Source organism: Ranitomeya imitator, chromosome 5 (genome assembly GCF_032444005.1).
Source record: "Ranitomeya imitator isolate aRanImi1 chromosome 5, aRanImi1.pri, whole genome shotgun sequence".
NCBI lineage: Eukaryota > Metazoa > Chordata > Amphibia > Anura > Dendrobatidae > Ranitomeya > Ranitomeya imitator.
Window position 1 is genome coordinate 296,516,049 of NC_091286.1, and position 25,529 is coordinate 296,541,577.

Consider the following 25,529-nt stretch of genomic DNA (forward strand, 5'->3'; position numbering starts at 1 on the left):
TGAAAATAACTATCTGTAATCTGTGCAGTTTGAACGGATCTCCCCCTTGAGGAAGCGACGGCGAAACGTGCCTTAAAACATAAGGTACATGGGAGTATGATTAATACGCAGCTCTGGTGAATGTTACACTGTGCCTTGTTTGTGAGTATTTTATAGCCTGGTTTTGATGTCAAACAGAATCTTTATGTAATGATTTAATACTAAGCTGCATTATGGCACTTATAACCTTCCATCATCGTGTTCCATCCTATAGTTCCCTGCATGTTTATTCATGGATTACAATTTTTTTAATAATTTGCATGTATGCATCTATACTTTATATAAATAACTTATGTACCACTGTGGGAGCTCTTAGCTATCACCATCCACAAACCATTTATCACTAATGGAGATCTTGACATATAAACTTTATTATCATGTATAAACAATCATTATATATACTCCCCCTTTAATTCCTGGTAACATGATTATCCTCTAGATTTGTAATTAGTTTTAATCAAGCAAATAATTCTTCAATAAAGGTTAATTATTTGTACTACATTTTGCCCGTGTTAGTCATTTTATAGGTTTATATAAAAGTAATTTTCTCAAGCTCTGTATCACTAAAATATACAATGCTGTTATGTCTTTTATCGGAGCTAAGTTCCCCAGATCATTGTACAGGCAATTTGGGGGTGATGCTATCATAAGAAAAGACCAATTGTTTATTTGTAAATAAGGAATTTTGTGTTAAAAGTCTTTTTTTTTTTTAAATCTTGCCAATTTTTTTCTATATCACAATCTGCATTAGAAAAAAATAGAAATCTTGCAATTTACTGACTGTCCACTGGGGCTTTTTTGGACTCTAACTTCTTGTTGTTTAAGGAAACAACACATGTATATAGCCAGGAACAGAACCTCAGATACAGATACCATTGCCATAAAAAACAGTCCTGTCTGGATTGCTCAGGACTAAATGGGACAATACCCCGAGATACTTCTAGATATATACCAACCAAGAAGAATGAAGTATATAACTCGTAACTAGTTTTCTAAAAAGTTATATATTTATTAATACAATCAAAAAAAAAAAGGCTATATATTACATAGCATAACTCCAAACATATAAACAGAATAGTAGTATACAAAGACAGTTTGAATGTTGAGAAAAGGTGCCCTAAAAACAATGTTGCATCATGGATATAGAGAAGGGGAATAGGTGGTACACATTAAATCAAATGGGTGCCAAAGTGGAGTAAGTGTAAGCTAATAGTAAGCCGTGGGCGAAACGCGCGTAGGGGCGCGTGTTGGCATTTATGGATGGAGTAAGGGGTAAGAACAGAATATGGGAATAGTTCCCTTATACGGATACTAATATTACTTTGGGGTCACTGAACCATGGGGTACTTCCGCTTTACCTAGTAATATGATGTATAGTCTTATGGGTGCTTGGAGATGTAGGAAATACTATTAGCTTACACTTACTCCACTTTGGCACCCATTTGATTTAATGTGTACCACCTATTCCCCTTCTCTATATCCATGATGCAACATTGTTTTTAGGGCACCTTTTCTCAACATTCAAACTGTCTTTGTATACTACTATTCTGTTTATATGTCTGGAGTTATGCTATGTAATATATAGCCTTTTTTTTTATTGTATTAATAAATATATAACTTTTTAGAAAACTAGTTACGAGTTATATACTTCATTCTTCTTGGTTGGTACATGTATATAGCCACAATGAACACACTCTGAGCATAAATTTAGCATTGAACCTTCTATTGATCATGAGCAAAGGGGGAGCATTGATTGTTAGCTGCAACATCACCTATTGTGATTGGTAGATCCTGTGCTATCAGTTGTGTATAGAGATGTTACTTGTCATTGTGTTCTTGCCTCTGATATAAGGATACTTGCTGAGAACTCTACCTGAAAGGACAGACCGTATGAGTCTAAAAATGCGCCAAAGCCCTTCCCATACTGGTGCACATACCAATTTTGCAACCTGTAAGATAGGAAAGCTTATTTTCACCCTAAAGAAGGATCTGACACAGAAATTTAAAGGGGTGCATTGTGATTAGTTATTGGACTGCAAATGGCCCATATATTGTTCTTGCAAGGGGCCCTTTTCTATCTCCTCTGATTGTTGAACTCTTCATCCACTCTCTGACCTCTCCTAAAGATAATCTAATTGTCAGTAAATGAAAATACATTTTGTTGCAACCTGCTGTTGACGGATCCTATTATGATTCTACTGTATTTATGTTATTGCTTGCATAAAGGTACATTAACTCATGAAGGATGAATTATATACACAGTACACATGTGATCATGCTGCAGCGCAAGTGCCACCGCTGTCACATGCCTGTAGAAGGGGATTTTTTTCCAAGCTATATATAATATTCATTATGTAAACTAGGGGGCAGGTCAGTGAGGGATCAGTGACCTGTCAGCAGTCTGCATCATGAATACCTAATCAGAGCCCCACATGAAGACCCCCTATGGGCCGCCCCAGAGTACGAGCATATAATTAACTCAAAACTGAAAATATAGATTACACAACAACCACAAGACTGATTTAATCAACCAAGTTATCATTGTAATCAGTATAACGGCGCCGATCTGACACTGTGTAGGTTATTAAGCACAATCCTGCTGACAGGTTCCCTTTAAGGAGCAGAATCCTCTGCCCATTTTTATCCATCCAAAATCAATGTAAATTATGCACAAATTATTATCATTGATCTGTGCATTCATACTGGGTAATTATCAGTATAAGTGGTTAGAAATGAATTTGTAAGGATAATTGCTCAGTGCAAACTTGAGAACTATGATTGAGAAATTCTAAAAAAAAAATCTTTAATCAGGTATAAAAATGTTGATGAGCATTTCAGGGAGTGGAATGGCCATGTATTCTGTGCCACTTTTGTACAGTAGCTAAAAAAAGATCTTTGGATTTGAGAACATAAAGTACCATTGATCTATCGCTATTTACATATTTACTGTCAGTGTAATTGGTCAAATCTGCAGTAAAATATTTGGATATTGTTACTAAATTTATCTACTTTTTGCAGCTGAAATTTTGCACGGCATGTGAAAATGGCCATGTTGAGTTGATGAGTCAATTAGCAGGACAATACTATACATTCAGGGTGCTAAATAGACACATAAAATAGCAAACACATAAGCAGCAATTGTTAGCAATGGTTTCAAGTAAAAAAAAACCAAATTGATTTACAGAGTAAAAATATACTAAAATATAATAATGCAAACAAGTAAAGTATATTACAAAGATACTACATGTTATTACAGTTTTCTCTAGCGCCCATGTTATTGGAATATGGACGTGAAGTTTAAAACTTCACTTGACAGAGGAAATGGAAGTTATACTTGAATGGATAATAAGTGTACATGAAGAGATCTTTTATTCTGCAATATGTGGTCAACTAGTTGGATGCTTCCAACTTGTGTGGCCTTCTAAACCAAACCTTTTACAAATATTGCTACAGGAATATTCGGTGTTACTCAAAAGAAGCAAAGTATAAATGTTTTTGGCAACATTTTAAGTGGGCTAAAAAGCGAGCTACTGTACATATTTAAAAATATACTATGAAGGTTAAAGGGATTTTCCATACTTATAAAAAATTATTCAAAGTGTGAGAATTGTATAAAATAACAAAATCACTAATAGTAATTTGAAAAAATCACTGGCCTCAGAATAGTATACAATGCTGAGGTCAGTGATTGACTACCGCAGTCATGTTGTCAGCTGCTACATCGGTACTTTGGAGAACCATGGTAATTAATGATCATCGGAGTATGTTTCATAATCTAAAACATTGCCGCAGAAACTATAGAATATACATAAGTCTGGGTTCACATGAGTATAAGCAATATTTCTTCCATTTTTCATCTGGAAAAAAAAACATGATGTTTATAATTGCAATGGATCTGTGGAAAAGTGATGACGTATGAAAGATGGTAACTCATATGTGATCATTTGACTTACGGTGGGCCAGTTTGATCCTTAGAATGGATCACAGTGGCACAAGCTTCGATTTTTTTTGGGGATGTGGACGGACCATCGCTTGCGTGTAAAAATATTCATGTGAACTAACTGACTGACTTGCGTTGGTCTATGAGGTAGTTGTATGGTATCAGTTTTGCATACAAACAGCACATGTTTAATACACTTTTCTGAACTATGTAGTGCCATAACATAATCATAGTACGCACATTACTGCAAGCCACTTCTGTATAATGCTCTGTTTCCAGATCGAGGTGTCCTCTCGAACCTTTGATTACTTTTAGGCAAGAATTGATCCTATATACAGTATACAATGGAGCATATTGCTTTTTTTTGTAATCAATAAGTTTTGATTACTAAACAGTATTATGATAGAATGGTATTTATGAAGAAAAAGAACCTCGCACTCAACTTATGTTCGTATAGAATAAGTGTTTTTATTCAATCCCAGACAGTGGTACACCAAAACGTTTCGGTCTCAGACATAGACCTGCGTCAGTTGCGTACTCCAGAATTGATGGGATGAAAAAAATGTCTGTTTGACCAATAAGAGAATCACCAGATAAATGGGGATCACTACTCAAGTGAAGGTAGACTGAAAGTGATTCAGTCCAAGATACTGCGCTTTAGGCAGTGGTAGCCTCCACCGCTATGCACCCATTTATCTGGTGATTCCCTTATTGGTCAAACAGACATTCACAGTAGGTTCCCATTCAGATGAAGACGTTTATTCTCAGCGAGGAAAGGAATGTCTAGGTCCTGGTATACGAGAGATGCCTTAACGTGGCTACCAGGTACACATGAATTGGCCAATTTATGCACTAAACGCTCTCATTTTTTCATATTTCTAATGCAGTAATGCAGTTCAATTTTCATGTTTCATGTTTGCATGTTTTGGAGCCGCAGTGTGCTGCCTTATTTTACTGTATACGAGTTGGTGACTCTAGGTTCAGCACCTGTTTACACTTAGTCTATGTTTGGATGTGACGGTCAGTTTTTTTAAATTTGGCATCCAGTCCCGTCCTGTGTGACAGCCGAATCAAGGCAGTCTTCACTTCGGAAAATGGCATCCTTGGCCTAGCATTTTGGGCATGACTTTGTGCTTACTAGGCCCTGCAACATCAGGATGTCATGTAAGGTTCAGCTCAGTCCTGGCCTTCTCTTTTGCTTTGTAGGCCTTTCAAGATTGTGACATTGCAAAATGACACTTGTCAAGATATTGGTTGAGGCTTTGAGCAGGCCTCACACACCACATTATATCACAAAGCCTAATAAGGGCAAAGGAGTGCCAGAATGCCAGGCCAAGGATGTCGGGCGCTTAAGTGAAGAATGAAGAATCTTTTTGCTTAATTGTGAGTAGGACCTTAGCTATAATATGCTGCTCTTACGTCTAGCAATTGCCTAGGGCCTTCATCCCCTAAGGAGGGTCCATCAGGAGCCCAGTGCACAAGACTTTTGGCCTGATACCCTGAATTCTATAATGATTTTAACTTTTAACTTTATCCCCTACTCATGAATAGAGTTGAAACCTACAGCAGAGAAGGGAGCACTGCCTTGCATTTCACTAGGCCACGCCACTTTAGGCTTTTGGTCTAAAAGTTGCAAAACTAGTGGTCTATAAACAGAGACACAGTTTTGAATAGAAATTGTAAATGCAAATTCTAGACAAATTTCAATATTGGTTTCCTCTGTCTCAAGGGGGTAGCATCCCGGAAACAGATGTTTGAATGACATCATTGCACCATGCAACTACACATTCCACAGTGGAATTGAGGTAAGGTCAGAACAACCTGTATATTTTTTGGAGAAAAAAGAGGTACTATTTTCTTCATGGGGGATATTTTCTACTATGGTGCACTATTCTGCTACATGTTGGCAGTATTTTACTAACTAAAACACTATTTTGCTACCAGGGGAACTCTTTTTCTATCATGGGGAGACATAAGTTGTGTTACCACTAATGCCCTCCAAAATCAATAATAACTAGCCCTTTTGGATCTTCACACACAAAAAACTGCATCTCAGTGATTTTCGAGGGCCTGTAGCATAGCTGAGAAAGACGGGGTTAAGTCCTATCTTTGCAGTGTTTGATTAGAAGCACCTGGATGGTTTTTCTAAGAAGCAGGAAGTAGATTATTTGGGGGAACCAGCCAAGATGTGATCTATAGCTAAGAGAGATACATCCTGGGGTCTCTTTCTGAATGGAGTGACTGGGAAGTCAGTTAGTCTGCTGGAAGTAGCACAAGCAATTGTGTCAGCTAAGGGAAGCTGAACAGACTGGATGTGTCTTGTAGCTGAAAAGTGTTGTCTGCACAGGCTGTGTGCAGAGATCCGCAAGTATCGGTGGTTGACATGAAAAATAGCAGGCTGGGGCTAGCTCAGCCATGTATGAGTATCCAAGGCTCTGTTCTGTTTGGTTAGCACCTGCACAAGGAACTGGATTTATAGTTTTGAGTTTGTTTTGCTGCTGTGCAACCTGTGGAAAGCAATAAAAACTACATGTCTTTGGACCAAAACTGCATTGCCTGTGTGAACGCTTCCTAATGCCTAAAGCCTACCAGAGAGTGTGAATCCTTACAGGCAACAAAGGAGGCATTATCACCTTGTAGAAGGCACAAAGTTGGAATTTCAACTATGAAGTGGGCACAAAAGTGGAAAATATTGTTGTTTTGAGGCAGAACGAAGGTAGATATTATTATATTAGATGGTGGCCCGATTCTAACGCATCGGGTATTCTAGAATATGTATGTATGTATACAGCAGCCACATAGTATATAGAACAGGCCATGTAGTATATAGGAGTACTACGTGGCCTGTGGTATATACCATGTGGCTGCTATATACATACATACATATTGTAGAATACCCGATGCGTTAATATAGGCCACGCAGTAAATAACAGCCCACGTAGTATATAACACAGCCCACACAGTATATAGCAGCCATGCAGTATATAACACTGCCCACATAGTATGTAACACTGGCCACGTAATATATAGCACAGCTCACATAGTATCTAACAGTGGCCACGTTGTATATAGTACGCAGTATAGAACACAGCCACGTAGTATATAACTCTGCCCACATAGTATATAGCAGCCATGTAGTATATAACGCAGCCCACGCAGTATAGAACACAGCCCACATATTATCTAACACAGCCCACGTAGTACAGGTCCTTCTCAAAAAATTAGCATATAGTGTTAAATTTCATTATTTACCATAATGTAATGATTACAATTAAACTTTCATATATTATAGATTCATTATCCACCAACTGAAATTTGTCAGGTCTTTCATTGTTTTAATACTGATGATTTTGGCATACAACTCCTGATAACCCAAAAAACCTGTCTCAATAAATTAGCATATCAAGAAAAGGTTCTCTAAACGACCTATTACCCTAATCTTCTGAATCAACTAATTAACTCTAAACACATGCAAAAGATACCTGAGGCTTTTATAAACTCCCTGCCTGGTTCATTACTCAAAACCCCCATCATGGGTAAGACTAGCGACCTGACAGATGTCAAGAAGGCCATCATTGACACCCTCCAGCAAGAGGGTAAGACCCAGAAAGAAATTTCTCAACAAATAGGCTGTTCCCAGAGTGCTGTATCAAGGCACCTCAATGGTAAGTCTGTTGGAAGGAAACAATGTGGCAGAAAACGCTGTACAACGAGAAGAGGAGACCGGACCCTGAGGAAGATTGTGGAGAAGGACCGATTCCAGACCTTGGGGAACCTGAGGAAGCAGTGGACTGAGTCTGGTGTGGAAACATCCAGAGCCACCGTGCACAGGCGTGTGCAGGAAATGGGCTACAGGTGCCGCATTCCCCAGGTAAAGCCACTTTTGAACCATAAACAGCGGCAGAGGCGCCTGACCTGGGCTACAGAGAAGCAGCACTGGACTGTTGCTAAGTGGTCCCAAGTACTTTTTTCTGATGAAAGCAAATTTTGCATGTCATTCGGAAATCAAGGTGCCAGAGTCTGGAGGAAGACTGGGGAGAAGGAAATGCCAAAATGCCTGAAGTCCAGTGTCAAGTACCCACAGTCAGTGATGGTGTGGGGTGCCATGTCAGCTGCTGGTGTTGGTCCACTGTGTTTCATCAAGGGCAGGGTCAATGCAGCTAGCTATCAGGAGATTTTGGAGCACTTCATGCTTCCATCGGCTGAAATGCTTTATGGAGATGAAGATTTCATTTTTCAGCACGACCTGGCACCTGCTCACAGTGCCAAAACCACTGGTAAATGGTTTACTGACCATGGTATTACTGTGCTCAATTGGCCTGCCAACTCTCCTGACCTGAACCCCATAGAGAATCTGTGGGATATTGTGAAGAGAAAGTTGAGAGACGCAAGACCCAACACTCTGGATGAGCTTAAGGCCGCTATTGAAGCATCCTGGGCCTCCATAACATCTCAGCAGTGTCACAGGCTGATTGCCTCCATGCCACGCCGCATTGAAGCAGTCATTTCTGCCAAAGGATTCCCGACCAAGTATTGAGTGCATAACTGAACATTATTATTTGATGGTTTTTTTGTTTGTTATTAAAAAACACTTTTATTTGATTGGATGGGTGAAATATGCTAATTTATTGAGACAGGTTTTTTGGGTTATCAGGAGTTGTATGCCAAAATCATCAGTATTAAAACAATAAAAGACCTGACAAATTTCAGTTGGTGGATAATGAATCTATAATATATGAAAGTTTAATTGTAATCATTACATTGTGGTAAATAATGAAATTTAACACTATATGCTAATTTTTTGAGAAGGACCTGTATATAGCAGCCACGTGGTATCTAACACAGCCCACGTAGTATTTAGCAGTGTGAGCACCATATCCCTGTTAAAAAAATAATTAAAATAAAAAATAGTTATATACTCACCCACCAGCGGGATCCAGCGTAGATCCAGCGAACCTCTGGCGATGCGCGCGTGGCTGCTGCCATCTTGCGTTCCCAGGATGCATTGCAAAATTACCCAGATCACTTAGCGGTCTCGCGAGACCGCCAAGTCTTCTGGGTAATTTCGCAATGCAACTCTGGGAACGCAAGATGGCGGCAGGCGCGAGCACATCATCGGACTACAGAAGGTGAGAATAACAGGTTTTTTGTTTTTTTATTATTTTTAACATTAGATCTTTTTACTATTGATGCTCCATAGGCAGCATCAATAGTAAAAACTTGGTTACACAGGGTTAATAGCGGCGGTAATGGAGTGAGTTACCCGCAGCATAATGCGGTCCGTTACCGCTGGCATTAACCCTGTGTGAGCGGTGACTGGAGGGGAGTATGGAGCGGGCGCTGGGCACTGACTGCGGGGAGTATGGAGCGGGCGCCGGGCACTGACTGCAGGGGAGTAGGGAGGGACTAATCGGACTGTGGCCGTCGCTGATTGGTCGTGGCAACCATGACAGGCAGCTGGCGAGACCAATCAGCGACTTGGATTTCCATGACAGACAGAGGCCGCGACCAATGAATATCCGTGACAGACAGAAAGACAGAAGGACAGACGGAAGTGACCCTTAGACAATTATATAGTAGATGAGGGACTATTACTTTGTGGCCCTTATAATGAGCGCTATTAATGTTTTTGCCACTGAGAAGATAACTATTTCTATGTGTGGACACTATTATCACTTGGGGCACAACAGGTGGCATAAATACTTTGTGAGACACAAAGGGGGGTTTACGGTGTGATGCACTGCTCATGTCTGGGACACAAAATGGAGCTTTTAGGGTGATCTTGATGTGGCACTTTTTTAAGTGTGTCACTGTAGGTATGGTATAATAATGTACAGTGTCTGGAGGTACTGGGGAACATATCAGGTACAGAAAATAGTGGTAGATTAGCAGCAACAGGCATAGAATTGAGGACATTAGCACGATGAGAGTTTGTGTAGCTTAGGAAAAGATAGGGAACATGCTGCAAAAAGAGCCACAGATGCAAGCCACAGCTGAAAGTAGTGTCACCAGATATCACAATCCAAAGTGCATATATTACTAAATAGCTCTCTTAGATCTATTGAGAAATCTAGTACCGGATCCTCAAACACTGTACCATATTCACTTACACATTCTGTAGTTTCCCTGTATGTTAGGCTACGTTCACATTAGCGTTGCGCCGCCGTGCGTCGGCGACGCAACGCGCGACGCACGCTAAAACGCGCGCAAACGCGCGCAAAAACGCGCGCGTTTTGCGACGCGTGCGTCGTTTTCCGACGAAAATCGGACGCACAGAAAATGCTACATGTAGCGTTTTCTTGCGTCCGACGCTAGCGTCGGAAACGACGCACGTGGCGAAAAACGCCACCAAAACGACGCACGCGTCCCCTATGTTAAACATAGGGGCGCGTCGCCGCTGCGTCGCCGCTGCGTCGCCAGCGCAACAGCGACGCACATTGGCGGAACGCCAATGTGAACGTAGCCTAACAGAGGTCTGGAGTGACATACCTGACATGACAGTATAACGAGACTTATAGGCCATGCTATGCTACTCTGAGAAATTAAATATGCAAATTACCTCTTCAGAGAAGAAAAGTACTTGAACTCTACAGTGCCACCTATTGGAAATAGCAATCCTTAAAGTAAATATCGACCCTTTAAAGGGAACCTGTAACCCCCAAAATTGAAGGTGAGCTAAGTCCACCCACCAGCATCAGGGGCTTATCTATGGCATTCTGTAATGCTGTAGATAAGCCCCCGATGTATCCTGAAAGATGAGAAAAAGAGGTTAGATTATACTCACTCAGGGGCAGTCCCGGTACGATGGGTGTTGCAGTCTGGTCCGGGGCCTCCCATCTTCTTACAATGACGCCCTCTTCTTGTCTTCATGCTGCAAGTCCGGCGCAGGCGTACTTTGTCTGCCTTGTTGAGGGCAGAGCAAAGTACGGCAGTGCGCAGGCGCCGGGCCTCTCTGACCTTTCCCGGCGCCTGCGCACTGCAGTACTTTGCTCTGCCCTCAACAGGGCCGACAAAGTATGCCTGCGCAGGAGCCGCAGCGTGAAGACAAGAAGAGGACGTCATCCCATGAAGATGGGAGGCCCCGGACCGGACCGCGACGCCCATCGGACTGCAGCGGGGACCACCCCTGGGTGAGTATAATCTAACCTCTTTTTCTCATCTTTCAGGATACATCGGGGGCTTATCTACAGCGCTACAGAATGCTGTAGATAAGCCCCTGATGCTGGTGGGCTTAGCTCAACTTCGATTTGGGGGGTGACAGGTTCCCTTTAACGAGCCTTGCCATATGACTTAGGATAAATGCTAAACAAAAATCTCAATTTTCAGACACAAGTTTTGGGGTGTTACCCCTCCTCAGGGTACAGTGTACACAGTAAGTGTGAAACTCACCAAATAATGCCTTACTCCGAAATATCAAAAGAAATGAAAAGAAAAAGGGTTTGCGAATAATTGTCAACATTAATACATTTAATGATTTTTATTTGGATACTGCTATTAACTGCACAGGCTCTTTTCTGGCAATTAGAGATCGATGAATAGCGAGCATCCTCATAATGATTCCCGCTACAACACAGTGCCCACTACATTCATTGACAGGAATCAGGGAATTGATTTATACAATATATACTGCTAGAAATGATGAAATTACACAGTAAGACATCACATTTACTTACACTATTTGAATATAAAGAAAAGGAATGAGACCATAAAAGATAATAAGTTCACACTGCATTAACAAGCTGAGCAGAAAGAAAAGGGAGCTGGAGGCAGCGCTAGTGAGGGGGGAGACAAATGACAGGCTATGTGAGAGAAAATGATGTGTAGTAGCGAGTTCAAAGTGAACACCCACTGGAAACACATTGTGAAAGCCATAGGGAGAAAGCACTCAGAAAAACATCCCTTTAAAAGCAAGGATGCCTGATAAAACTGCTGCTTATTAACTACTTCTTACCTTCAATCATCTGGACCAAGACATAGATTTTAACAAAGAAACCAGAAATACACTTATCAGTGATAGTTATTGACAGCTGTCGGTGTAGTGTAAATGTTCTTTGCAGGTGTCCGCACCATAAGATGCAATACCAATACATCACTGATTATTGCATTTTAGTGCAGATTTGAAACAGTGTTTTATAATGCATTTTTCTTTTGGAATAAATAAGAAGTGTTGATTCTGAACTTAAAAACACAACTGCATGTATTTTTGCATGCATATTTTTTAGGGCAACAAATAAAAAAAACCCTCACAATTCAGTCTTTAGATGCACAGGGGGCATGAGTTATTGCAGAATCACATCTACTTTGCTTGGACAAATAAATGCAGCACAAAAAAATGCAGCTAAAAAACACAGTGTGTTTGCTACATGGAAACATGGACTAAGTCTTCAAGATGGCCCTAAATGGGTCAACATGGTCAAGGTAGAACTAGAATACTTATTATCATATTTGCAATATTTAATATCATGGTGATTGTTGCACAAATACTCATCAAACATTTTCTGCAATCACAGGAATGATTTTCCATGTGTCTCGCACTTGCAGATTTAGACCCCGAATCATCAAGAGCAGCGATTTTCTTGCCGGTCTTGATGAGGGGGTGTGGTGGAGTCAGACGTTCTTTATTCATGAAGAGGTGCGCACACCTCTTTATGGATCTGGAGCATCTGATGAGTGACGTGCGCCTGTGCCCTACACCAGAAATCTAGCTCTATTCTCTGAAATGCCACAACTCGTTATGAATTAGAGGAGCTCATTCCCAGTTGCATCAAAATGTAGCCACTTTCAAAACTTTGACGCCACTTTTTTGGCGTATTATTATTTTTTGTTTAGAACCATCATATTCCACAGTGCTTTACAGATATTGCTATCTCTGTCCCCATTAGGGTTCACAATCTGGGAGTAACCGGTTTGTGGATGGAAACCACAGTACCCGAAGGAAACCCCCATAAACACGAGGAGAACATATAAACTCCTTGCAGATGTTGTCCTTTTTTGGGATTTGAACCCAGGACACCAGTGCTGAAAGGCTGCAGTGCTAACCACTGAGCCACTGTGAATCTTGAGCTTTGATGAAGTGGGCCTTGGTTTACTTATATTTCTGTAAATGCCGTCTCGTGTCCAATATCACAACATGCTAACAAAACCCTTGAGAGACTGCAGTCCAAGGCCCAACTACAGGGGTTCTACTCATAGATAAACAAAGCATAGACCTCTCATGGCAGAATATCACAAAATCATGGTCAATAGCTGGTCATCTCATACCATACATCTTGTGATATGCTGAGTCAAGAACAAGGCCAAGGACGCAGTATGAATACAGTGCCAGATCGATCAGAGTAAATTGTCATGTCCCAAGTTCACGTGGCCAATTTACATTAAATATGACACAAATATTTCAGCATAAATGTAATTAATGAAGAATTAGGGCAACTCAATTAAAAAATGAAGAAAATCGACATCTTTTCTGAACATCGTATTTACATCTAGTACAACCTTTTCCGATTGTCTTTCATCAGTTATCTTACATGTCTAGGTGTCCATGATTGAATGCAGAGGATAATAACACACTGTGATACCAGATGAACGCTCCTTAACTGCTGTTCTACATTCTATCAACATTTTCTGCAGCTAAAATGCCAAAATGCTGGAAACAACAGTGACATATCATTACGACAGATACTAACCTACAGCGATTCACAAGCACGAAGCAGAAATTCATAGGACAGCATTAAAAAATGAGCCTTATTTCACATCATTTTTTTTTTTAAAAAGGAGCTTCCACAAGTTAGAATATCCAGCTAGCAGCCTGTAGCTCCTTCTCATCATCTCTGACTGATGTGCAAAGCTGGAAAAGAACACATTGTTTCCTAGACCCGCTTCTATAATCAGGCCCGTACTATGTAAATCCATGCCCTAATTTGTCGTCCTGTAGTGAGAAGACCACCATTTCTGAACCATAGCCCCCATTATCGTTAAGCTGCAAATGAAATTGCCCAGAGCATTTCCCAGGCTATGAGAGCTATGTCTATTGAATTAATCCACTCCAGTGGGCTCAATATGTCTTACAGCCAATGGTACGGGCGCCTTCAGCGGGAGCAGAGTGTTGATAAATACGCTCATATTTTATGAATAGGATACCGTGTTCACGTCTTGCTGATTTACTACACATACTGTACATATGCCATCAGTTACATTTGACAGACACAACAAATTACAGTTTTCTGTCTCAAACTCCTGATTTTGTGTTCACAGTTCTTATTGTAAGAATGTTCTCTTTTTTAATGAAGCGAAGCTACAGAAAAATCACCCAGGCATCATCTGATCCAGTTTTTTCAGACAGAGATAAATCAACCAGAAACAGGTATAAGTGCTTCTTTTATATTTCCTCCCCTTTTTTTTTAGAAAGAATTCTCTGCATTGGCTCAAAAAATAATGAAAACTCAACCAGAAACATCACAAAAACCACAAAACAAATAGTCTGGGATGATGGTGACAAATGGCATAAATTTATCAGTGACTGGGTTCATACCTCTGGGAACTGCACCAATCATTAATATAAAGTCCAATGCCCTCCTGCCCGGGTGTTGCAGATCTTTCCACAGAGAGTTACCAGGAGAGGTACTGTACAGAGAGTGCTTTTTGTTATGACCCCTATTTGCTCAGTTATTTTGAAGCTCCCATAGAAGAGTATAGGGAGAGCTTCTCCTCTGCATGACAGTGCCCCATTTTAGAGATAAATGTGGATCCCAGTAGCGAGATCCGCATTGATTATATATTTGGCATATCCCATGGCCATAAATGTAAAAGATGAGAAAACCCCATTAAGAATCTAATTCATGGAGTTTTGTACATATGATACAATGGGACAACTAATAGATTACATTTACTGACTTTATAATATTGTGAGTTCAGTGCATTTTACCATATGATGTCAAATCTTTATATATGTAAAGATTAAGGTTGGTGTCACACGGTGACTTTGGCCTCAGGTCATACGGTCGAAGATTGTTCTATGCCATTGCTCCAATGCAGTATAATGTGGTAACATTGAGACTCACTAGGAAGCGCGACCACAACAACCAAGTCAAAAAAGTCAGAACTGGTGGGATTTTTGACTTGCTTGTTTTAATTGCAGTGCCTGGCTGGTTGCAAACTGTGAGCCCTATCATTTACATTATGCTGAAATGTAGCAGTGATACAGGCCAAACTTTGGCCATATGACCTATATCATTAATGAACATACTGCGTTTTTTTCCGTGAAAAAACACAAAAATTGCAGAATGCATTAAAAATTATGGGATGTTTTCCGCGGGAAAACGGCTAAAAAAAGGCGAAAAAAATCTGAAAAATCCTGAATGTTTGGACATAGCCTAATACATAGGACATATGTTTATATCTATTAAATACAGCCAACATTTTTTCTATATTATCAAATCTAAAGGGTTGTTCGCAGAATCACATGTTTTTTTTTAGAAAGCACAGCAAATGCATACTAATTGATAATATGCAGACTAAGAACTACACAAGTTTTTTTTAATACTTTGTGATTTTTTTTCATCTTCATGCCCCTTTACGTATCCAGCTTCAATGGAATGGGTCCTATTCTTATCTGCTAAAATTACGTTTCCGAACAGTACTTGCATCTCATCAGTGCTGCAGACCTATCCCTCCTCTGTCTACTTCTGAAAAGCCCTACCTCTGTGAGCGGAGTTATCATCAAGCTAATCTAAGTATATAATTCACCTTATGCTTCTGTGAAATCTCTGATCCTATACAGTACCCTGCCTGAATGATTTTAACTTCTGCCATCTCAATCAGTATAACAGCGGTGTAATTTTACACTGCTGATTCTAGCAAAGCTCAACTCTCCTCTACTCCTCAACACTGACATAGAGCTATGTTGGTTGCCTGTGTTTGTCCTCCTGTACAGTATAAAACTATGTTTGTTGCCTGCTACTGGCAGATCAGTGATGTGAAATTGTTGCTATGTTGATGCATATGGTGGAAGATAATCCTCTGCCATATGCATCAATAGAACTACATTTGCAGTTTAATATCACTGGTCTCTCAGCAGCAGGCAGCAAACAATTCAGCTCCTCCCAGCCTTAGTTTACAGCTCCATCCTTAAGAATATCTCTTTTTTCAGCTTGAAAGGTAATCCTTTGGGTTGTGATGTGCAAAACAAGTTTAAAAATGAGCTATATTGGTACAACTGAATATGTATATGTGTACACTATTATAAGACTACCTTGTGATTTTGGGAATAACCATTTGATGAATTACCAAAAGTAAATATTGTACCTAGTAAGATGTACAGATTGCTTTTACAGTGAGATCTTAGAGGCCGACTTTTTTAAAAATGTCTCCCAATTATGTGACTGCTATTAGTAGTAAAAGAAAGCAACAGGGGTAGCATGAGCTAGCTGAGGGGGAGAAATGTGATAAAGGTCACTGTAAGGTAAACATATTTTCTATGATTCTCCAATTGAAATATAATATGAGGAAACTATGCGGAGTCATGCACTTTTTGAACACAGCATTGTATTGTATCACATTTATATTTGCTACAACTGTCATGTACATTACACGAATGATAAGCTAATGAAACATAATATCCATCAGTCTGAAAAGGCAACAAGTGTTAGTGTCTAATCACAGTGAAACTGCTATGTCAGATATAAAAGATATCAAACTGGATATGGGAGGGTGCTTTATACTTTCTCACACTTAAGGTACGTTTATATGAACATATTTTTATTCTGTTTCTGTACACAGGATAATGGTAGCCTATACAATAGTGCAAGTGGGTGATTTCCCACACGATCATCCGAAAAAAGGTAGCATGCGCTAAGGCTACGTTCAGACTAGCGTTGTGCGCCACTGCGTCGGCGATGCGACGCACAACGCACCGAAAAACGCGGCAAAACACACGCAAAAACGCTGCGTTTTGCGATGCGTGCGTCGTTTTTTGCCGAAAATCGGATGCAAGAAAAATGCAACTTGTTGCGTTTTCTTGGTCCGACGCTTGCGGCAAAAAAGACGCATTTGTCGCAAAACGCAACAAGCAAAAACGCATGCGTCCCCCATGTTAAACATAGGGGCGCATTGACGCGTGCGTCGCCGCTGCGTCGCCCGACGCGGCGCCGACGCACACTAGCACAACGCTAGTCTGAACGTACCCTAATCTGGTCCCAAAATGGACTAGATTAGCGCATAGAAATAGTAAGCAGCTCCTGGACCAGTCCGTTAAGCAGATGAGCACATGGAGTCAGTCACGTTCAAAATTTGTGGACTTGACTACATTTTTTTTGCATACAAGAAAAATCATGGACATCTGAATGAGCCCTTAATCTGCATATACAGCTCTGGCAAAAATTAAGAGACCACTGCAAAATGTTCAGTTTGTCAGATTTTTCTCTTTATAGGTATATTTTTGAGTTAAATGTAAATTGTTCTTTTATTCTATAAACTTCTGACAACATGTCTCTGAATATCCAGGCAATACATTTTAAATTTATTTTCTGAAAATGAGAAATGGTCAAAATAACAATAAAACGCATTGCTTACAAACCTCAAATAATGCAGAAAAAAAACCAAGTTCATAATCATTTAGAAATAACAATACGAATATTTTAACTCAGGAAGAGTTCAGAAATCAATATTTTGTGGAATAACCATGATTTTAATCACAGCTTTCATGCGTCTTGGCATGCTTTCCACCAGTCTTTCACACTGCTTTTTTGGTACAAAAATGTAGGCAGTTCTTTGTTTGATGGCTTGTGACTATCCATCTTCCTCTTGATTACATTCCAGAGGTTTTCAATGGGGTTCAGGTCTAGAGATTGGGCTGGCCATGACAGGGATTTGATGCAGTGGTCCTTCATCCACACTTTGATTGACCTAGCTGTGTGGCATGGCGCATTGTCCTGCTGGAAAAACCAGTCCTCAGAGTTGGGGAACATTGCCTGAACAGAATGAATCAACTGTTTTTCCAGGATAACCTTGTATGCGGCTTGATTCATACATCCTTCGCAAAGAACAATCTGCCCAATTCCAGCCTTGCTGAAGTATCCCCAGATCATCACCGATCCTCCACCAAATTTCACAGTTGGTGCAAGACACTGTGGCTTGTACGCCTCTCCAGGTCTCCGTCTAACCATTAGACGACCAGGTGTTGATCTGGGGATGCTTCAGCAAGGCTGGAATTAGCAGGTTAATCTTTGCGAAGGACGTATGAATCAAGCCGCATACAAGATTATCCTGGAAAAACAGTTGATTCCTTCTGCTCATGCAATGTCCCCCAACTCTGAGGACTGTTTTTTCCAGCAGGACAATGCGCCATGCCGCACAGCTAGGTCAATCGAGGTGTGGATGAAGGAGCACCACATCAAATCCCTGTCATGGCAGCCCAATCTCCAGACCTGAACCCCATTGAAAACCTATGGAATGTAATCAAGAGGAAGATGGATAGTCACAAGCCATCAAACAAAGAACTGCTTAAACTTTTGTACCAGGAGTGGCATAAGGTCACCCAAAAGCAGTGTGAAAGACTGGTGGAAAACATGCCAAGACACATGAAAGCTGTGATTAAAAATCATGGTAATTCCACAAAATATTGATTTCTGAACTCTTCCTGAGTTAAAACATTAGTATTGTTGTTTCTAAATGATTATGAACTTGTTTGTTTTTTTTGCATTATTTGAGGTCTGCAAGCAATGCATTTTTTTTGTTATTTTGACCATTTCTCATTTTCAGAAAATAAATACAAAATGTATTGCTTGGAACTTCAGAGATATGTTGTCAGTAGTTTATAGAATAAAAGAACAATTTACGTTTTACTTAACAATATACCTATAAAAAGAAAAATCAGAGAAAATTTTGCAGTGGTCTCTTAATTTTTGCCAGAGCTGTATCACCCTCACAATCGACGTGCATTGACCTAAATTAGAAAGTTCTATGAATCTAGTTAATTCTTCACTTGTCCAATGTAAATTCCTGTGTTCTGTTAGAAATGATTTTAAGGCCATCTAAGGGTATGTGCACACAACGTCCTTTAGATGCTGGTATACCCATTGAGTTTTTCTAGCAGAAGACGCTTCAGGATAACACTGGTGGTATTTTTGCTGTAGCATCTTTCTTGGCACCTTTGCTGTCACCTTTTCTGATGGCTTTGATGCTAGCATTTTTTTTTGCATCGGGGTCCTGCTTTCAAATCCCACCAAGAACATCTGCGAGGAGTTCTCCCTGTATTTGTGTGGGCGTTCTACAATTTCTTCCCACACTCCAAAGACATATCGATACGGTATTTATATCATGAGCCCCAATGGGGACAGAGATGATGATGTCTGTAAAGCGCATTATATAGGCAGAGCATAATAAATGATAATAAGCTGCCTGAAATATGGTAAGGTCACTTCTTGTAACCACTTCCGAAGCCTGAAGTAGTTAAAAAAAGCTCAAAAACACTGAGCATATGAACAGCAAGTCGTTTTGACATTTACGTGCATATGTTCATTATTTTTAAGCATTTTTAAGGTTTTTCAGGTGGATTTTTAAGTGGATTTACATAACAAAAATATGTTGTGTGCGGATATGTCATTACTTTATCTTCATGGGGGTTGACCTCTGGGGCCAAGTGTATTTTATTATTCAGCCAAGTTGCCAGCACCACTAACGTGTAGAGAAAAAAGGACACAGTGCTATTACAGCACAGCACTCGCTTCATTTTGAGGGTCTAAGTGAGATGCCATCATGTTAGAAGGTGATAATACTTTTTTAAGTCTATTTATACTTGGTACAATTTTGGCACATGCTTTTGGCAACTAAAAACAGAGTTGGGGTAATAAAATCAGAAGTTTACAATTTCCTTTCTAGTTTGCTTCCCTTTAATGTAAATAGGTACCATTCTGTATAATCTCCTATCTTCTGACCACTGCTTCCCTTGTTGGTTCTGCTTTACTAAACACAGGTGCGACTGTAGTGGCTCAACTTTGTCTCCCTTGAGTAAAGACGAGTTTATGAGAGCAAAAGAGTCTGTGTGTTACTGATATCATTGGGTCCGACCATATCTACAGAAATTCTTCATAGCAGAAAATAGAAAAATTGCACAGAAGGGTGCAAATTTACTTCAAAGGCAACCTGCCTTCTGATACACATCTTCTGTTAGCAACCTCTCCTGGTATAAGAAATATACAGTACGCTTCTTATAAACGTATTATAATTTATCATTCCAGGTGTGTGTTCATAGTTTTGAAGCTCATTTTGCTCTTGCTTAAAGCACCACTCCAGCGCTGGAGTGGTGCTACTAATCTAATCCTGACCATATTCTTGTACTTACCAGCTGCAGTCTTCATCTTTTATTAGTGCCGCTCCGGTCAGTCTCCAGTAATTTGTGACCTGCCGGATCGCTCCAGTCTTTGCTGATTGAACTGGAAGTCACAACTCAATGTAAGTCTATGAGAGCCAGAACAAGGAATTCAAAGACTTCCATTGAGTGCTTGGGATTGTTACCTCTGACTTCCGGTCAGTCAGAAGTTGCGGTCATAATATGGGCAGCGGGACTGAAGCAGTGCCAGGAAGAGCTGAAGGTGGCGACTGGTAACTATAAGACTAGGTTCAGAGAACTTAGATTAGAATAAGATCCTAAAGGGAACCTGTCATTTGATTCATGTGCCCAGGCGGCATGATTCAAAAATGGGCTCCTGCATTGCAAACATCTATGTCTTATTCTGAAACATGACAGAGTTGACAGCACAGCCATGGACGAGGTGACTAGTCCAAGAGGTATGTCCTCATAACCTTCTTCCCTGGTCTGGTCCCTCCTTATGTGAGTAGGGAGCGACCTCTTGGTGTAGTTGAGAGAGCAGGGAGACGCCAGTGAGGACTTACCTCTTGGACTAGTCACCCCACCAACAATCACGCTTTCATCTATGTTCTTCTCTGAAATGTTGAGATGTTTGTAATGCAGGTGCCAGTCTCCGATTTACGCTGCCCGTGGTTTGGACAGCATGATTCGACTGACAGGTTCCCTTTAAGATCCACTTCTGCTTTCGACTATAAAACAAGTATAAAAACGGCCTCAAAATTGTGAACACAGTTCACAAAGTAGAAGAAGTGCACTGTATATGTCTTATACCAGGAAAGGTTACTAGCAGAAGACTCGTACGAGCTACTTCACAAAGCCTCACAGACTCCCGCTACTTCTGTAAAAAACATGGGCAGCTGCAGTTCAGAGCTTGAATTGCATAAGCCGAGCGTTACACTGTATTCCTTGCCAGCATCAATAATATGGATGACAATGTCTGGACATACTGACAGTTATCAATTAACTCATTCTATGCTGGAAAGACTCTAAAAGGGTTAATAAAAAAAAAACCGAATAGCTTTTTATAACTGTGAGGATGTAGACAGGGAATCAGTGTGCACATCAGTTCTTTTTCTTCTGTTAGCAGGGAGAGGCAATTCAATCCAATGTGGTTTGAAACATGAGTAGGTCACTGTACACCATGATAAAATTCCCTAATCCCTGGGCCAAATTTCCCTGAGGAGGGCCTCCTCCTACCCCTTTACTTTCCAAGCTGACTTTTCCATTCCCACTCTCGTGTTTCCCTCTCCTTCATTTCTTTCATTTCCCCTACCTTAAAGCCTTGATACCCGATCTGTGGCCAGTGCTCATGTTTCAGTTTTTACAGCTTAGACCGTCTATTGCTGTATACATTCCTTTCTTTCTGCTCTGCAGTGATTACTTACCAGGGCTTATTTTACACTAGTCCAGATGAAAGCTGCTCAGATGAAGGGAAACATAGCCAGACTGTTTGAATATTGCAGATATGAAACTACACAAGAACACATTGTGTCCTTCGTGACATTTTGGATCAAACTTATTTGACCATTTTGCCACTATATGCTTACTGTATTCAGGGACCCAGGAAAAAGTGAAACATGAGCATGCTTGTGGTCCTCAAACAGCAAGGCGAGGGCTACATTGCAACATGATGTCATGGGCGAATCATTTTTAAATTGTGATTCCAGTACAACTTCAGGTTTGAGAAGAAGAGTTTTAAGCCACCTTGCAACTTTACAAAAATTCTGGAATTTTGGGATAATTACAAGGTTCTTTCCAATTTTTCCAACAATTGTTGCTAATAATAATTTTCCTTCTATAGCGCCAACATATTCCGGAGCACTTTACAATTTATCGCGAGGGCGATTGATGTGCAACTTCATTTTGCTGTGGAGTTTTAGCCTAAAGTGGGTTAAAATTATGTTGTTTTTTTAAATATATGTACTGCAAAAGTTATGAACTTTAAAGAATTTACTGCTAAACAATAAGATAATATGCTGTGTACCTATTTCTTAATACAATATCTGGTTGACAACCAATATGGCAGCTTTTACCGCTGAAGTTGTCAGACAGCTTTTCCAGAATCCTGACTACAAAATTTGCCTGCTTATGACATGATGCATTTTCTACACATTTTCTATTTAATGGTGTCCATATTCTAGCTATACCCTCTGTAACGGCAGCCATACAGATGGTCACTCAGCTTTCCCAAGCATAGATAAGAGTAAGAATAATCTAAGTAACACTTTTAGTGATTATTCCTTGAAGGAGAATGTAAGATGTGTATAAAATAAGCGCCATGGAATAAATGGCGCCATAACAATAAATAATAATAATAAAATACTTAACTTCACTTTTGAATACAAAGTGATATTTTAATAATAAACACTTAAGCAGATTCATACCCCACCGACAAAAATGTTGTCCATTAGTGCTGCAAATAAAATGAAAAGATCTCAAACTTCTCATCAAGGGCTACTAAAAGTTATAGTACCCTGATGAAAAGTAACAGTAAAGTAGAAGGAAAGGCTAAATCCATTATAAGATTTAGTCCTCAATAGTAAAGTATCAGTGAAAATAGTGTAATTTTCCCCCCTTACAATGTTGTTTTTGTTTCATCTCCACTCGTTCAGACAAACATCTGCTATGAAGAACAACTATCTCCCAAACCACTGAGAGAGCCTGCAGCCAAAATAAACAAAACAAACCCAGAGGATCCAGCACAGTCAGCCTTTATATCCAGCCAGGATAACATTTCACATGTTTTGATTAAAATTAGCTAATTTGTAATTCTAGAACCTATGTTAAAAGCTGCAATCCATATAGATCACATTAAGCGATGGCTCTGAGCTGCAGCCAATGACAATGTGATAGATTTAGGCAGCCCTGTAAGGGGTGGGTGGTGGTGGGGTAGAGGGGGGGGGGTGCAGGAAGGCAATTAACCATTTCAATTATAGTTTATGTTTTGTATTCAGAAAAATAAAACAGACCCTCTGAGTTGATGTGGAGAAATGCCTGTCCACTTTAGACGATGTGCAACCTGAAAACTGAAAAATACCAAGGATCACTGATTTGGAATGGAAATTTGCCATCAGAAAGTTACATAGATTTTCAATCAGGAAAGACAGATACGTAAAGTCTATAAATTGGAGCTGGGCCTCGTGGTCTGCAAAGGTGGGCTCAGAGAGATGAATTAGAGCGGTGTGTGAAAAATATTAACTGCAATAACTGTCCACCGCCTCCTCAAACCTGCACATTTCTTCTAAAGGAAGCTCCTTCCTTAGTAAAAGTAACTACTTTTTGGTCCCAATGACTAAGAGAAGGTTTCTATGGTGGTTTGGCTTTCTTTGTAGTGCAGCATCTGAAGGACCAGATTGAAAGCAACCTCTGCAGAACATCTGGGTGGCCATGGTTGTGCAGGACTACTGAACACAACATGCTCTCCGGGGGTTTGTCTTACACAAGAAACACTATATATTATAGAACAAAAAAAAACACTCGAGAGGATAAGCAATTGTGGGTGTATTACACCTAACTGTAGGAGACACAGCTGCTGAGAAGTAAGGCATGCTTCATCTACACAAAGCACACTCCTCAGCTAAAAGCAGGTAAGGAAAACTCTTAGATGCTTTAACTCTAAGTCAATAAACCAAAGATGTCATGGCATTCGGACTGGGAATTCTGGGTTTCCTATGGTGTGTAGGTGAGGTGTGCAGTCATTAGAGGTGGGTGACCGCAGGAGCATACGCAGTGCACAGAGCACCATGCAGTCCAGGTAAAGTCTCAGCTTCGGTGACACACAATGATGGCCGGTCAATGGACAAGACTTGAGTGTGTGAATGAGTCTTGAACCCAGGAGGGAGGCGGGGCTGACACAGTCAATGCATTCTGCTCAAAATGACAGGCACCTCTACATTATGGGAAAGATACCCTGACAAAGCAGCAGTCCTTTACCTTCATCTCCTCGTTGATCTCTCTCTTCACAGGGTGGGCAGGCTTCCTGCTTCTTTTATTTTCCGGTGGTCTCCCCTCTTTTTCCATTTCTGCCATTTTTTCTATAGTTTGCGCTGATGAAATGGCTGCGTGTCTGAAAGCGTATTTGTAGGATGGTGGAGAAGGAAAGTGGAGTGGCTATCTAGAGGTGAAAGACGTCAGGGACTGTGTGAGGAGGGAGGGCTTGGGGATGCCAGGCTGTTGGGCTGAGAGTGCCCTGCTGTCAGGTCAGCCATCTTCTGCCTCTGTCTGCATTAGTCCTCTCAGGCTTGCGCTTGTTGCTTTGTGTATGTGTGAGTGGGTGTGTGTGAGTGTGTAGTGCTGTCTCTCTCTGTGTGTGTATGTTTCTGTGACTGTACGTGAAAGAGAGGGAGGAGAGAAACACAGAGAAAGCTCCTTGTGTGGAACAGCAGAGGGGGATACTACCTCCCAAGCTGGGAGAGAAGGAGGAGCTCCCAGCTGCCAAAATCTTCTCCTCTGCCCCCTTACTCTCCGAGTAGTGCTAGACACATCTGGATGATGTGGATGGATGGAGCGGTGCTAGGTCTCACACTTGCTAAGAGCTCCTATTATCCTCCTAGTAAAGATCAAAATAGAAAGTTCTCAGCAGCTGCTACCTGATGGCTATCTGACAAACAGCAAGCTTTCAAGACAGCGTGGTTTCTCCATGAGTCCATGTCTTTAAGGATGGCCAGTGATAACATGCTGCCTTCAAATAAAGCAGCTCCACTTTATTATTATTATTATTTATTGTTATACCGTCATTTATTCCATGGCGCTTTACATGTAAGGAGGGGTATACATAATAAAAACAAGTACAATAATCTTAAACATTACAAGTCATAACTGGTACAGGAGGAGTGAGGATCCTGCCCGCGAAGGCTCACAATCTACACTTCACAACTTGCTTTTGCTACATCCAAAACCAAAAAAACTGAGCTGGACTATAAGCTGGTATACATGCAAAGTGTAAGAGCACGTTCACACTGTGGCCATTTCATAGACAAGACCCAAGAAAAACTAAGTACCCTATGTTATCGGCATGTTATTTCACTAAATACCCTATGTTATTTACGTATACTGCTATACTTTACTGATTTACTTGCTGTAGAGTATATGCTCATTTTTGTTAGTTTTTGTTTTTTTTTTACTTTTTTTTCTTTCATCTTATAATATAAAAAAGTAACATTAGCTTTGATAGAAACAAAAAAAAAA

At 40.4% G+C, this 25,529-nt stretch overlaps 1 protein-coding gene across 4 annotated transcripts in view; it reads right to left on the reverse strand.

The window, feature by feature from the left end:
- Positions 1 to 24,708, reverse strand: part of SOBP (sine oculis binding protein homolog) — a 323,668-nt gene extending 298,960 nt beyond the window's left edge. Inside the window, exons 1-2 of one of the 4 annotated variants that reach the window (XM_069726271.1) lie at positions 24,276 to 24,681; positions 23,312 to 23,368 (exon numbers count right to left, since the gene is read on the reverse strand). In XM_069726271.1, coding sequence (XP_069582372.1) covers positions 23,312 to 23,368; positions 24,276 to 24,371 — 153 coding nt within the window. In that variant the 5' untranslated portion in view covers positions 24,372 to 24,681. Of the gene's footprint in view, positions 1 to 23,311; positions 23,369 to 24,275 lie in introns of all 4 variants that reach the window. The other 3 variants (XM_069726272.1, XM_069726273.1, XM_069726274.1) reach the window with 3 other exon arrangements.
- Between the last annotated feature and the right edge of the window lie 821 nt (positions 24,709 to 25,529).